Here is a 16,372-nt window from a genome sequence, read left to right on the forward strand (position 1 = left end):
AGATCATCCTTATAGAGAACAAAGAGGAATCTTTGGTTAGAGCCCAACGTCGCAGCTCTGAGCTTGGCCTGAAAAACATTGGTTTCCTTCAGGCCAATTTGGATTACTTTACTGGAGCATTTCAGATTGGGGTGAGTGACACATGTAAAAAAATCTTTTTAAAAATACAAGTTTTGCAACAGTTCTGTTTTTTACTCCATGTGATGCCCTTCACATTCTCTAGACAAACTGATAATCACTTCAGATACATCTAGAAAACAATAAAACAGAATTGAAACTAATTTTAAAGCAATTATAAGAAAGAAATAATTTACCACTTAAAGCCAGAAAAGCGATGTAAACATACACAGCCCCCAGGTAAAGCTGACATTAGCTGGCATATTTGTCAAATTGTTGGAATAAATTGGCAGAGTTGAATTTGACTTTGTCCTGGGGCGTGTTTGTGCTGTTTGATTGCCTTGGGGGTTTCAAACTAAAATCTTCAGGATTTGAAGAAATACCAACGGTGGTTCAGGGAGGGAGTGCATTCTTGAACACCATTGTAACTACTGACTCATAACAGGCCTGCTATACTTGGTTAATAATGTTAATGTAGTTGCAAGAAAAGATGTGTCTCTTTGCCATGATGGTAAAATATTTCCCTGCATTAAAATTCCACCGAAACAATAATTCATTTTGCATTGCGATGCAACAAGTTACATGCTAACATGACACATGGTGTACTTAAAATGACCTTATTTTTTGTTTTCAAATGTTGATGATGCAATTTGTTAATTACGATTTCAGTTTGACACACTTTTGAGTAAACAACGAGGAGAATGATACATTGTTCGCCACTTATTTTGTTAATTTAATGCATGAAAAATGTTTTTGTAATTATTGAGAAAGTGTCAGGTTTCTACAAGATTTTTCTTCTTCTTGCTCCCTTTCCACCCATGTAGAGTAAGTCTTATGAGAGAATGTGTTTCTGCATTAATGATGAAATTTGTTAAATCGAGTGAATAAACTTATTGATTGATAGATATGGGGATACTATATTCATGTATGAGTGAAAGAGGCTTTAATCAGTTGCTTTTGTTTTAGCTACAGACTTCAATGTTCTTATGCACGTGAACAGTACCTTGAAGGAGCCACTCATCACAGTAGGTTTAACTCCTTTATGCATTATGCATGGCGCCATTTTTAGTCACGTTCAGTTCGGAATGTTAATTATCCAAAAACCTTATTTTAGCATCTGCTCCTCCAGGCTTACATTTCACAGCTCAAGTGTTAAAGTTGTAGCAGGGTGAAGAAACCTTTTGGGCACACATAAACACAAACAGTGGAAGCCAGATATTTACATCTGCTGCACAAATAGTTACAGCAGATGTATCCTTTTATCACCGTCAGACATTAAATCAGATTAAATATTTCTTATTTTAGTTTAGTTAGGATAATTTCTACATGCTAATTGAAAGAATGGGACAGAATTAAATTATATATACGTTTTACTTTCTTTTAATGTTAAAGGTTTACGTATATTTAGAAGAAAATAGAATAGGAATATCCTTTATTGTCCCACAGTTAGGAAATTCAGGTGTTACAGCAGCAAAGTAACAGGACATCGAGGCAAAATGTCAGTTTAAGAAAAGTCAAATCATTAACATACATCAAGCAGGAAAAAAAAAACCTGAGGAGATTTCAGAAAATACTAAAAATAGGTTCAGAACTGACCAACTTCAACTTCTAATTAAAATTGGAAGAAAAGTGGGGAGCAACGCCAAATGGATGGTGATTGACAGCACTAAGACCAACCTCCTGGCTCTGATTGGTTGTTTGCAGTTAGTATAGTTTGCTTTTAAGGCAAATTAAAATGTATGTGGACTCTTTTGTTTAGGGTTGGGTTTAGAAGTAAAATGTGAATAAAATTCTGGATAGGGTTAGGAAAGGACTAGTAATTATTAGTGAAAATGTCTAGGTCATGCATTAATGCAGTTACTGAAATGAATGGAAGCCAGAGCAAAGTTCTAAAAAGGGTAGAAATACAAACATGTGCTTGTGTGTGTACAAGATCCATTGAGATGCTTTTCTCTATTTCTCTAATTTTGAGTATTAAGGAGCAGAAAGGTTGTGGAGCTTGAAGGTAATTTGGATTTTATTTTAGCTTACGCTATTATTGAGTGAGCTCAGATTTTCTTGTTGTTTACAATTGATTCTGCCAGTAGATTTATGTTCGTGGGAAAAAAAAATATGTGCTTTGTCAAATGATTTGCAGCTTTATTGGTTTATGATGACAAGACTGATGGTATTAGAACACAGTAAAAAAAAAAAAAGAAAAGCTTCCAAACCTAAAAAGTTTTAAATGCAATTTGACAGAAGGTTGTTGTGATGAAATATGAGATGATTGCAGGAATTTACTGTTTTTATGCATGGATGGATGCAGAGAGAGGAGGGATTATTTGAACAAAATAGACTATTGTAACCTTATTCTTTCTATGATGTATCAATTTAGTGAACACAGTGACACACTGACAGCTTTTTTTACTTGGGAAAAAATTGATTAATGAAGAATTAGCTTTACAAGTGCCCTCATGCTTAGGCTGTTCTAATTAATGTTTTCTACCTCCAGACTCTGCAGAGATGGCACTTAAGCATACTTGTTTATGTATATGAAAATAGCTGCAATAAATGATTTTAAATTAAACATAATCATTGTGCATATTCAGTTAGTAAAACATAGACATGGACTGCAGAAAGGCTTCATTATTGCTAATTTAAAGGGACAAAACACCCCTTAAAGATGATCAGACATAAATGTTTTTTGCTTTAAATGAATAAATAGTTATCAAAACATGTTGCTCATGCACTTCTGTTTGACTAATGTGGTTTTGTGTCGATAAAAGCAAAGGTCAAAACATTGCATTAGAATTTAGCCCTGTATGACTAATCTACATTAATTATCTACATAAAACAGATGTTTGATGGGCTTTTTAGTTTGCTTTAGATGTGTTTGTTGTCACATTAAGCAGGTTTTAAGAGCTGATCTTCTTGCGCCTGTTTGGGTTTTCTTTAGCAGTGCCTTTCACTGGTAAGAAAAATGTATAAATCTGAGTCTGTATTTAGAGAATGTTTTTCTTTTAAGTCAGAACACAACTTTCTATCTTCTGTGTTAAGTATAAATACTTGTAGAACTTTTGTTCATATTTATTTTATCTTGTTAAACTTTAATGACTTTAATGTATTTGAGACTTATATGGTTTAGGTGATAAACCAACCCAAAGTACTGTATAAATGTGAAATAAAAGGAAAGAAAGTACATTGATTTCAACATATTTTACAAAAAAACGTTTTAAAAGTGTGGCATGCATTTGGACTGCTATGTCTCAATAAAATCCATTGCGAATGAACTGAAATAACTTTAATAGATAGAATTCACTTGTGTCTAATTCTAAAGGGAATTATGGTATGTTAATTGTAAACAACCAGAGTTGCTTACAGTAGAAATGAATTTGTTACAGTTACGATAGTTTAAATAGTAACAGAATAAGATACCAAATATAAGTGAAGTTTATTTTTGTTTCACATTTGTCATTTTAATACAGAGCTCAGTTGAAGAGACATCTGTGTCGTCGTTATGAATCTTTAATAACCTGAGGTCCATGAACGTCTTGTTTAATGTATCAGACCTGCTGTTTATCTGGAGAATGCATCCATTTCTATCTTTAAAAGTGCCTTATCGGTATTAATAGGATTAAATAGAAACAGAGTTGTTACAGAAAGCTCATAATTAGTGTTTGTATTGTTACCATGACAAACAGCCATTTCTAAACAATGTGGTAACTCAGATGAATAGTTTCAATCGTTGATCTATACTACCAGCATGCTTTCCCACTGATGACTTGAGTTTCTGAGACTGAAGTTTCCATAGCTGGAAATATCCATTGGAGCTGTAATCACAATGAAGTGTTGTCCTTAGATGTATTGACCCAGGGGAAAAGAATAAGGTATCATGCCACACTTTTCAAATTCTTATTTGTAAAAAGAATAAATATAAATGAAAGACTTGTAACCTTTTCCTTGCACTTCACGATTTCACAACTCAAATAGCAAAGGCACAACATAAAAAGTAATTTAGCTTTCAAAAGCTGCAATGTAGGATTTCAAGCTCTGCTTTAGCTTTTTATTTTCTATTTAATTATGCGTTTAAAGAATGTTGTAAAATGTATTATCTGAGTTTATTCTGAGCAGAATGCCTTGCTTTGCAAGATACAGTTTTTGTTCATCTGTGTTTTGTTATTTTTTTTCAGTTTTCTTTTGTTTTCCCCTCTTAGCGTGTTTGTACTTGTTTGTATGTGCCATATTGTTTCTTTGTTTTTTAAATATTTTGTGAAATATAAATTTTTGCAGCTTAAGGCTCATTCTTCCACAAAGGTTATGTGAAAACAGTTGTGCATGAGCTCCAACTTTCATAAAGATTTAGAGAGCATTACCAAATCTCTTCCTGTCTAGACATACCAGTGACTGCGAGTGGCGTTAGCAATGTTGCTCAGGCTGTCTGTATCTCCCCTTCCCCATGTGGAGGAGGAGCTCCGGCCAGCTGTTCTAATCCCACCCTGATCAGCTCTGAACGTCTGTTGTGTGGCTCTGCTGTCAAGATGTTTTCCATTCAGATTCGCAGACATGATAACTTGTTGGAAAACATTAGTAGAACATAGACTTAGCGACCTCACTTGCACAGAGAACCTTTGTGGATATTCTCATAAGTGTTCATTAATTTAAACTCTTTTTAGCAAATTGAAAAAACATATTTTAACAATATGGGTCTTTTTTGCAGATGTGCTCATCTGGGAAAAATAGCTGGAAGACAGAGACATGAAACATTCCTGGGTCTATTAGTCCCCTTCAGCTGTTCCTGATATAAGCAGAGCATTACTAATGCAGGGGCAGGTGTTTATCACCACGCACAGTTTACCCACTCAATGGGAATCTTGATGCATTCGTGCTTCTGCTCTGAAAGCATCGATGATGTTGTTTGCTGGAGCTCCCAATGTCTGCAAGTTTGGGGTTTTACATGCAGCAGCCATTATGAAGTCATCAGTAGGAATCAATAATAAGTGTTCTCAATTTATATTCTTTAAAAAAATGCTTTCAATAAGAAAAATGAGACTTTATTAGTTGTATTACACAGTTTGGGTTTTATTTATTTATCTGTATATCATATTTCAGCAGCAATGCATTTGTCTTTGTCTTTGTCTGCTCTAATGAAGGTTGCCCTCCATGCATGTGGGATTGCGACAGACATGGTATTGGAGCACTGCATCCAGGCAGGAGCCGCCTTCATCATCAGTCCTTGTTGCTACGGCTTCATCCAGAATGCAGTCAAGTTCACCTTCCCTAAGAGGTTTGTGCCTTTCCTCTACTCCTCCCTCCTGAGCCACCTCCCTAAGCTATTTTGCCTTAAAATGTTGTTTGTGACCTTGTTAGCTTCATGTCAGATTGATGCTGCCTCCATTCTCCCTCCTCCCTTGACTTTTTTTTTTTTTTTTTAGTTTCCTTGTTCAACCCCTGCTGTCTATTATTCCCAAATTCATTCTGACTCCATTTCTGCTCTCACATAGAGATAATCTGTCTTGTCGCCACGTTTTTGTTCAGCTCCCGTTTCTTATCAGCACCACTGACAGTCTGAGGCAGCGGTGTCACATCACCTCCTCTGCAGGGTCCGTCCCTCACATTTTCAGTCTTCTTGTCAGCTCCAAAGAGGGGCTCTCACTGCAGAGGCGGTCAGGGGTAATATAAATAGACTGGAATGGAAATCTGCTTGAAATCACTCTTGACTTGTGACATGCAATATTCAGTTGAACAGAAAAATGCCCCTCGATCTGGCTGCTCTGATGCTGCTGCTCAGTTAGAAGTGAAAGAAAAGCGCAGCGCATCATCAGACAGTGATAAACAGGAGGATGCACTGAGCATAATTGAAGTTGATTTGTTGCTTAATGCTGTTAGAACTTACAGTCATAACAAGGCAGACAGCTGCTAAAACAACTCCATGCGACTGATTGCTGGGAAACAAAGCTGTTGTGTGGGAGTGCTGATGTAACGTTAGCATTTTATGGTAGAGAAGCTGGTGCAGCAAATGATGCTCCAAGCATCAGGTTGGAAGGAATGGTGCTGTGTGTGATGTTTTACTGACTTCTATGTCAATTTTGCATTTTTAGAACAGAAAGATGAACTGAAAACTGGAAGATTTTGTTGAACTTGCAAAAATGTTTTAACCGATAGGTTACATTCATCTTTAAACTACAATCCATCACTTGCAGAGTAATAATTTTACAATGAATCCTCTCTGCCTGACTCCAGGTAGTAGCACTAAGCTTAGATGTGTGGAACAGCAGGCAATTCTAGTGTAGCTCCTGTAAGTCTCTCATACATCAGCCATGTGTTACTATTACGTAGGTAGAAAATTATGCTTCAATTAGGCCATCGCTTCTGTCGATTTCCTACTAATTTGATCTTCATCTAAGCTAGGCAGCCTGGATTTTTTCTTTTCATTTTTTTAAAGAAAATACCATTGCAAGAGCATTGGAATATAAAGATAGCTGGTGGTATGGTACCTCAGACAGGTGTTTACCTCAAGAGTCATCTCGAGTACCACATTTTAAAAGTACTTTCATCTTAGTCTTTCTGCATTTTTACTCGAGACCATTTAAGACTCCAGATGCATCAACCTTTTATTGTTTGCTTTTCCTTTTAAGGCAGCTTAGTGTTAGACTCCTGGCTGCATTTAAGTGCAACCAGCAGTGTTTTATATCGAAAATGTCCTCCAGATCAATGAAGGACCATGAGATTCAGAGTGACATCTTTCCTTGTTTGATTTGAAGTGTTTAAATTAATAACAGAGAAAACCAAGTATGTGTGCATACTTGAAGTTTTGAAAAAACATTTTTGTCATCAATGCTGAATTAATCTTATTATCTCCCAGTAGTGGAAGCTTCAATGGACAATGGAGGATGGAAAAGTGATCTGCTCCATTGTCAATTGTGTTTTAATATTCTTGGCTGTTTAAGAGTAAATTAGTCCTTATTACTCCAAATATGTAATATTGTTAGATTAGCTGCTATAAAATTTCTGTAGGTGTCACATCCATGTGTCTGGGTAGTCCTTTCTACGGAGCAAGCCATCTTATACACCTAGTGTGAATAAATAATCCAAGCATCCATAACAATGAACACTAACGACAAAGTCTAGGAAACTGGGAAACACTTTGTGTTTTATTTTAGCATTTTTATTCAAATTTGATATTTATTAACAAGAAGCCCCATTACAAACATTTAAACAGCTGAAACAGCATTCAACTGCCTAGTGCAAATATCACAATTTTCTTTTGCCAACTCAGCTCTTCATCCTTCATAACTTCTTGCTGGAATGACAGCAAGATGTTTTTGGGACCAATACTAAGATGTGTCTGCAGGCAATATGTGGCAAGGATCTGCACACCTGACTCAGTCAATCATGACACTTTTAGTGTTTTTTGTTTTTTTTTCTTTTTTGCTAGGGGTCATATTCCAGGTAGTCATGTGTGCATTCTGCAGGTGTCTACATTCGCAGGTTTTTATGAGCTGTGAAACTCATTTATTAATGCTTCCAAATGTTCCTCCATGTGACCGGGCTGGCTCTTAACCCCTGACACAGGGCTTGTTGAATTTTAATTAACCTCAAACATTAACCAAACTTTGTGATGGATAAACTGAATTTATCCTTCACAAATGAACTGACTTCTTTCCCAGGGAGAAAGTTATTGTTCTATGAAATCATGAGCTCTGTTTGTGTTTATCTTTCCTCTAAAATTCATGGTTTATTTGTGAGAGCTTTGTCCATTAAAAAATCACACACACAGGCACACGCCCTCATGTGGCCCGAGCAGCTAAACATGAAATGCACGGCCTTTCAGAAATATCATAATGCAATATTCAGCTTTCTCTTATTTGTGCATGGAGCTTTACAAGTACAGATTGTGATGTTTTATATCTTAATCAAATTGTTTATTTTCTTTCCATTGAGTCCATTTTTCACAAGTTTGAAATTCATTGTCACTGATTTTTCAGACAGTCTGGAATGACTAAGAAATTTGCTTTAAGCATCATGTTGGAATAATATCTCTAAATCAGCAGTGCCCAACTGTGGTTCCCACAGCACTATACCCTGAATGTTTTAGATGCTTCCCTGCTTTAACACACCTGATTCAGATGATTGCAGTTCAATAAAACTCTATTAAGCCATCAATTGGAATCAGGTGTGTTGAAGCAGGAAAGCATCTAAACATGCAGGGCAGTGTACCCTGAGAGTGTTCTCTATTTGCATAGTAAAAACATGATTTTCTCTTGTGAACTTTAACATGGTTTGTCTTCTGTTTTAACAGCAAAAGGTTTCAAGAGACTCTCACATCCAAGGTATGCTTTACACTGTGAATACATCTCCAACAATTCCATTTTACTTTGTATCAAATAAAGCACAGTTTTTACAAATTTCTGAAATGTTCACCTAGATGGGAGCCTTCAGTAGCTGCGGGTTTATCTTCCAAATGTCTTCATTATTTCACTTCCTATGTTTTGTTTTCTTATCGTAGTTCCATACTTTTTTGTCGATGTCTTGTATTAACCAAAGTGGAAAAGAAAAACATTTGGTAGTAGAAAATGCTCAAATTTTAGTTCTACATACCTGAACAGCAAATCACTGACCCATTGAAAGCTAAAGATATTCTTATTCTTTAGATATAGACAGTAAGTCAGTATGTCCAAGTCAGATAAGACTGAAATTAAAACAAATTAGGAAATATTTGGTTTGAGTTTCACACATAATATATTAATCCTTTATTTATAAAGTTGAATATATTTGTGTTACCAGTAATTATGGACATTGTTTTGCTATGAAAGCAACACAGTATTAAGTGTCCTATTGTCACATTCAACTTAAACGTAATTTTTTAAAATATGCTTCTCCTGAATGATTAATATATTTCTGGCAAGCCAAAGTTGTATTTATTTTTTTCTTTTAATCAGACGTTAACAGAGCTAATACTATCTTTACACTGATCTCTTGTCTTGGTGAACAAATCTTATGCAGGCTTTTACAAGGGAGGAGTTCACACCCTTCAGCCACTCAAGCCTTTATCTCTCAGCACAGGCACACTGCTGCTCTTCAGGGAGAGGCTGTCCCAAAGTGATCTATGGGACCTGTCAGAGCCCCCGAGGGGGAAATCTGTGTAAAGTAGCTGCGGGTCTAACCATGGCAACCTCAGGTTGATGTGTCAAAACACTGAACCAGCTTCTCTTCCTTGGTGCAGAACAGGACCCTTACATGGTCTGACTGGCGTAGAGAATAGTACACAGTGCCATGCAAAAGTTTTCACCCCCCCTTCAATCTTTCCACATTGTGTCAAGTTGCAAACACACACACTTTGGTTTATGATTCTTGCATGGAAGAAAAAAAAAAAGTGCAGGGTTTTCATTATTTTTGTTTTGTACAAATAAAATCTGCATTTATATTCAATCCTATTTATTCTGTTACCCACAAATGTAACAAAGTGTTGCCATCAGTAGACTCAAAGACTCAACTTGTCTGTATGTTCGTTTTGGTATAAACGTAGCTGTTACGTGAAGGTCTAAGAGATTTTGCCAGAGAACAGTTGTGAACAAATAGCGTCATGAATATTTCAAGGGTGAATTGTGGAGAGGCTTGTTGGAGGGTTTGCATTAAAGCCCTGAAATAAACAGCCGTGAAGCTCTGCATGTGAAAAGAAAAGCATGGTAACCTGGAGGAGCTGCAGAGCTTCACGACTCAGGTAGGATTATCTGCTGGTAAGACAACAACTAGTCATGCGCTCTATTACCCTAATGGATGAGTTACTGGAAGTAAAGAAAAGTTTTAAAGAAAACCATCAGTTGTCCTGATTAAAGTTTGTGACAGACATGTAGAGATTAGAGTAGCGATTCAACTTCAAGCACAACAGATTTTTTGTAGGCATTTCAATGGAAAGGGTGCAAAAATATAAACACGTGGCACACATTTCAGATTTTTTTTCATAAAAGAAAATTAAATCCATGTATTAGAATTTTTTCTCAACTTTACAATTGTGCACTGCTTTGTGTTGGTCTGTCACATAAAGTCTTCATAAAAAAGTTACTTCGTGGTTATAATGTTAAGAAACCTGAAAAAGCTTAAAGCGTATGAATACTGTTGTAAGATACTAATTTTCTGAGATTGTAGATTATTATTTTATGTTTTTATCAGTGAGAGAAAAACAAGATTAAACAAAATAACAATACAAAACAAACTCACAACTTTTGATGCAGGAGCCCCGTAACAGTGCAAATACGTTGCAACACTTTATTTCTTTTGCTGAGTGCAGAAAGCAATGTTCCCTAAGTTTCTGCTCCCAGACACCCACTTGTCTTGTTTCATAGCAGAACCACCGTTGTCCTTGTGAACTGAAAGTAGTTAAAGCAAACGACAAGATGCTGACAGATGCTTATGAAATAAAGGGTTAATGGTGTGAGGTGTTGGTGCTCGGCTCAAACGTAAAGGGCCAGCTCTGCTTTAAGGCCTTGCATTCAGCACTTACTCTGCACTGTGAAAAATGGGATCAATTAAAGCAAAGGCAGCTTAGAGATGACTTACTGCTCTGCTGAATCACTTGTTACATGAACCATACACAGGGAGAAGCTTAGAACGGGGAAGCGTGTCCTTTGTTTGGAAATAAATTACCTGGGTTCATGTGGTCTGTTTGGAAAGCTGACAGGGATGCACATATTTCACTCCTAGAGGTGGCAGTTGTATTATTTCCTATCTGGCAACTATTTTTAACAAACGTATAAATTAGAAACATGTCACCTGGAAATGAGTACGAGCAAACAAACAGCTGCAAGCGGGATCCATGTCACAATATCTAATGACATGTAATATGGAAAGGCAGACAGAGCGACTGCTGCTGGGGTTTGTACATGGCAACAAGCACTAATGGAGGCTTGTTAGCTGGTCTGGTTGCTAATGTTGGAGCCTCAGGTTTGAGTGTGCTGACTTTGATTTTGTGTGTGCAAAAATAACCACGTCAAGGAATGCTAAGCTTTTATGAGCTGACAGATTTACGATGCATCGAGATAAGACATCTCATTTCCAAGATCGTTCCCTCATCACTGAGCTAAGTATGCCAGTGAGATTGTAATGTCATTTTTTGCCACTGTTTATACTGATTTACAAAACCGCGCCATGTCTCCAGTCTTGTCTGGTGGAGTTTGTTTTGACTCCACAGTTGCTAGGCAAGTCTAATAAGATGATTGCTAGGACACATTCATTGGATACATTCTTGAAAAAAGAATTACTACTTTCTCTCTGCAATCATGTTTTGCTTCCATTAAAACAGGAAATTATTGTAGTTTTATGGGCATAGTGTAAAATCTTGACAGATACTTAAATGCAGTAAATGCAAACATGTGTGGTAAAACAGCTAAAACAGACTAGATTCCCAGCTTATTGTGCCTAACCATGCGATATGCTGAAGATGTTTCCTGCCTCACAGGCGTAACATGCTGAGATCTGCATCATGGCTGTGCACAAATTCAAGCAGGTGTAGACTAAACTAGGCGTAGTAGACAAGCAAAACTAATCCATTTATCCATGTTGGTGTCTCTGAATTCTTTAAATGTCTGAAATGCATGGCTTTGTTGTGCCTACTGTTGCAGCTTTGAGCAATATTGTTTCAGAAGTTGGTCAAACAATGTAAACAGTATTTCCAGATTAAAAATTTTTTATTCCATCTGTCTTCTTCAGGAACACATGATCCTTTGCCGCTTTGCAGATCAGACTGCGGTCCAGTTACCACCCGAGAGGCGCCTCATTGGTACGGTTCATCATCTGCTCTTTTATCCCATCTTGTCTCCATAATGCAAACATTTGTGGTATTAAAGTTTAAGGATTCCTACTGCCTTTTTAGTTAATATGACTATTTATTATGGTGAACTGTGAATTATTTTTGCACTTCTTTCTTTAACTTTTTCAAGTGTCAAGTATTTTGTCTGGTTTGTTCCAACAGATATTTTTCTCTCTCTGTTTTCTTATCTGGGATTAATTCTTAGAAGCTCTATATAGAAGGTTTCTATGGGGTTTTACAAAAGATCATATCAATTTTAAGTCCTTGAAAATCTGTTTTGGGGTCAAAGATGCATGGTCACTGTGCATCTGCTTGTAGCCATTTCCACTTGTCTGAGGTTCTAATGTAAACACAGAGTTGAGAGGGCGTGGCCAGCAGCACCTTATTTGCATTAGTAGCCCTGAAACAACGTATTTCTAAATGAGCTCAATAGAGCCAGAACTGACTAAGTGAAATCTCAATTGAACTGGCTTCAGTTCATTTCAGTTTAAAATACTGTTCAATTGATTTCAACTCAAAATTCATTTTGATTAATTAGAGAAAATGCCTTATGCTTAACAACATTTTTTCATTCTGTGAGAAATCTATTGCTGAGAGCCATGTGTTAAATTTCTTGTAGTTGTACATTGATTCAATTATCAATGCACAACTGATAATTGTTGTGAATAGAATAGAATAAGTCCATTCTATTTTATTCTGCTTTACACTGTATATATGTCTTTATTCACATATTGAGATAATCTCACTATGAAGGTTTAATCTTGTGAAATGTGTTAAAAACATTTGACACAGCAAAAAAAAAAAGAAAAAAAAACAGTGACTGAAATGAGCAGCTGCTGGATCAGAGTCCCATTCAGATGGAAGTGTGAAACCTCCACTCATGTGCTGGATCTTTACTGAGAACTGTTTTCATTATGTTAAGCACCCTTTTTCAAGTTGATAGCTTTCCACTTTATCAAAGCTTCATTAAATCAGAAAAGCTCCCCAGGGTTCTTGAATCTGAAGCCTTTTTATATGTATCTGACACCACCTGCCACTGCTCTCTTCTGTCAGATTACAGAACATTTTCTTCTTATCTTTCCTAAATCTGCTAGTCATGCTTTTCCCATCGAAGCAGCATGACAATGAACAGTGTCTAATTTAGGTGGGAATTTTTTTTTTTTTTTTTTTTTTTTTTTTTTTTGTGAGGAGACTAAATGCATAAAATAAAAACCTGAACTAGATATGTGTAAATAATTACTCACATTGCATAGTTTAGGAGTTGAGTTAAATTGGCATCTGATCCTCCACAGCCTAGCTCATTTGGTGTTTGTTGATAAGGCACAAACATTGCAAATTGTCAATTAATGAATTAATGTTAAGAGCTAGTCCTGATCCCAACTTATCTGATGTGATTAGCAGTCTACAGTAATCACATCAGAGAAATGCTGAGTGTGACTAGAAGAACCTCATATCTACATTGCAGTTCAGAGGTAGAAACATCTGTATGTTTGGTTAAAACATACAGATAACAACTTTGGGGGCCAACGAAGGCTTCCGTTGACTATAAAATATTGATCAAGTGCCTTCTTTACTCAGCTTTAACACAGAAGACCAGTTCGCTCACAAAGCTTAAAAATGCAGCCTCTGGTCCTTCACAAATGATCATTTAAGTTGCACATTTCCAGCTCACATATGTCATCATTTCTCAAATGCTTATTTACTTGATTAACATGCTAATTGGTTTTGTGTTTTTCTGTATTGCAAATATTCTGCCTTTCTAAATTGAAATTCACCTTCCATAACAATTTTCTAATTATTATGGTAATAGTTCTCTTATTAATAAGTATTAACATAATTATTGCTGATTGTGGTAATAATTATTACCATAATTAATAATAATGGTTATTATAATGGTTATTAATTATTACCATAATTATGGTAATACTTATGGTAATATGTTTAGAATTACATTTTGTTTGTAAGTCAGGAAGCTTATAAAATCAGTAATAGTTAAATTACGGCACTCCCCTCTCCACACACTAAAAAAAAAGAAACAGTAAATAAGCATATTTGTTTTTAACCATCACCCAGTTTAGGACTTGTTTGGTCATCTTGCAAACCCTGAATTTCTGCTGGATTTCAAGCAAAAGGTGTATATTATCTAGACTCTTGATTTGGTGACAAACAAAAGCATTTTATCGTTTTTATTTGTACTAATGCAGGAAAACACTGCATGGGCTTGGTGGACTTGGACCGGGCTTGGGCTGCAGAGACTCATGGGTACTCGGTTCAGGTGATGACTATGGAGCCTGAAAGCTGTTCGCCAAAGAACAACATGTTGATGGGAAGGCCGCCGCAGAGGACTGCAGAGCCAGCTGGACAAGTCGATGCATAATTAGGACTGAGAGCTCTGCTGCACAGCTGAGCGTCTCCAGAATCGTTGAAATTGATGCTGGGTCTTGCATGGCAGAAGCATTTCTTTTAAATGTCTGTTTTCAAGCAATATTGGTTTTATGAAAGGTTGAAACTATTAAACTGCATTTATGAAAGTCAGATTCTCATTATAAAAAAAAATAAAGTTGGAACCTGAAAGGATGGAAGGTGTTTTTATTTGAACCGAGAGTTTGTTACAGATACTCTGTCCACAGCCACCAATTCGCGGTGCTATGATTGTGTTTTTACTGACACTGCGTGATCAAGCTGTCCATGTACACAGAAGCATCAGTAATTTAACACTTACTTAGTTAATTAAGCAAATCATACGTCTGCACTTGCAGACGATCTGCATAAGCAGTCAGATCCTTCTGGTTAACTGCAGGCGAAGCTCAGAGCTATGAGACTCATCTGCAGGTAAAGATCAACTAGGGAATACCCTCAGCACTACCTCACCTTCACTTCTGTGGGTTTTAATCAAGTAGTAGTAGAGAAGCACCTTTAGAGGTAAAAAGCAGCTTTCTGCTCCAAATAGTTACGTTTACTCTTACGTCTGCTCTTTCATGTTAAATTTGTAACTTTTTTTAATAATCACAAATTTACTTAAATCTGTGAATTACTGTTCATATGTTGTTTTTTCCAAGTAAATTTTAGATTATATTTTTTATCTCTAGAGTTTTCTTGCCCCGGTCTTTGCAAATGGAAATGCACCAGGAATTGTCTGGTAACCTCGGATTGGCCGCTTTTTCAGTTCAATTGACCAAAATTGGTGATAAGCAGGCTAATTGAACACACTGCGCATAAGCACTTCCAAATATCACTAGCAACTTTTCTGAGTGTGTGCTCTTTTAAATAAAAGTATGTTGGAGCTAATTTAAGTACTAGTTTCCAGAGAAAGCACAGAGCTGTAAAAAGCTGTTGGGGTGGTTGGACTACAACATACGTGGAGATATGTCTGCCTTTATTCAAGCAATGAGAGATTACCTTCGAGTTGCCTCTGCTACTATAAATCATTAACAGTTGCTATTGTGAGCAGAAGGATAGAAAGAATCATTTTCAGTAATTGTTCAACTTGTGCTTCAATGATATGTAACTTCCAATCATATTTCTGGAAGAGAAAAACAAAAAGGCTAAAACTGGTATCAGCAGGACTCCTGTACCATGCATAATATGGTAAAGCCTCTGAAAAGCTCTTCCAGTGAGCAAACCCTCCTTTACACCCTAACTGTGCAAAGGAGCAGTATATGTAGTCCTTCCCCTCTGCAGCTGTCAGACTTTACAATCAGCACCTCTCCCAGAAGACCACAGTATAGAGGAATAGTTCAAAATCCCCCATGTGCAATTTACAGCTAAGCTTGTTATATCCCCTTCAATATGCATCCACTTACTTTTTTCTTTTCTTTTATCCACCTCTCCTTGAACAGAGCCATACATTCATTCAGTTGTATGCATCATCATCCTTTGTATGATGCATGCTAGCATTTACTGTATATATTGGTGCACTTTGGGTGTTTACAAATGCATTTAGCCTTGCAAATGTGTATAACTATTCCCCTTTCTAGTTTGTTGTTTTCTGCTTTTGTATTTCTTTCTCTCAGACCTCTTGGTCTTTTGGATAGCTTATCCAAAAGAAATTCCACCTCCTGTAGAGGTGGAATTCCCCAGTTGTGGATTAAAATAGGCAGTATTCTGCTATGACGTTATACATTTTTAAGGAGCAATCCTGTTCAAATTGTCAACTGCCACATTCCTTAACCAGAAAAGAAAAAAGAAAAAAACAGCACTTTTTGTGAATATGAATAGTATGTCCCCTTCCAAAATACACCACTTCTGTGTTTTAGAGGGACAACACAGAGCTGAAGACGTAAATATGGTGCAACTCTTTTAGGCTTAATCTTGAAACTAAAGTAACTACAGCCCTCCTGTGATAAGTCACAGATGTGGCCTTCTCATTTTAAATGGCTTACTAGAGCCTTAGTTGGTTACTTAGTCTCATATATGATCTCCTTTAAAATGTCATCCCTTATTTCTGTGCAGCATAAGAGTTTAACATTT

At 36.5% G+C, this 16,372-nt stretch overlaps 1 protein-coding gene across 2 annotated transcripts in view; it reads left to right on the forward strand.

The window, feature by feature from the left end:
- The window catches only part of gstcd (glutathione S-transferase, C-terminal domain containing), a 45,813-nt gene extending 31,334 nt beyond the window's left edge, over positions 1-14,479 (forward strand). For both annotated transcript variants that reach the window (XM_044113172.1, XM_044113171.1), the window contains 5 exons: positions 3-131; positions 5,247-5,380; positions 8,396-8,426; positions 11,803-11,872; positions 14,107-14,479. In XM_044113172.1, the coding sequence (XP_043969107.1) occupies positions 3-131; positions 5,247-5,380; positions 8,396-8,426; positions 11,803-11,872; positions 14,107-14,279 (537 nt within the window). In that variant the 3' untranslated portion in view covers positions 14,280-14,479. The remainder of the gene's footprint in view (positions 1-2; positions 132-5,246; positions 5,381-8,395; positions 8,427-11,802; positions 11,873-14,106) is intronic.
- The last annotated feature ends 1,893 nt before the right edge of the window (positions 14,480-16,372 follow it).

Source organism: Gambusia affinis, linkage group LG04, assembly GCF_019740435.1.
Source record: "Gambusia affinis linkage group LG04, SWU_Gaff_1.0, whole genome shotgun sequence".
In the NCBI taxonomy this organism is placed as follows: Eukaryota; Metazoa; Chordata; class Actinopteri; order Cyprinodontiformes; family Poeciliidae; genus Gambusia; species Gambusia affinis.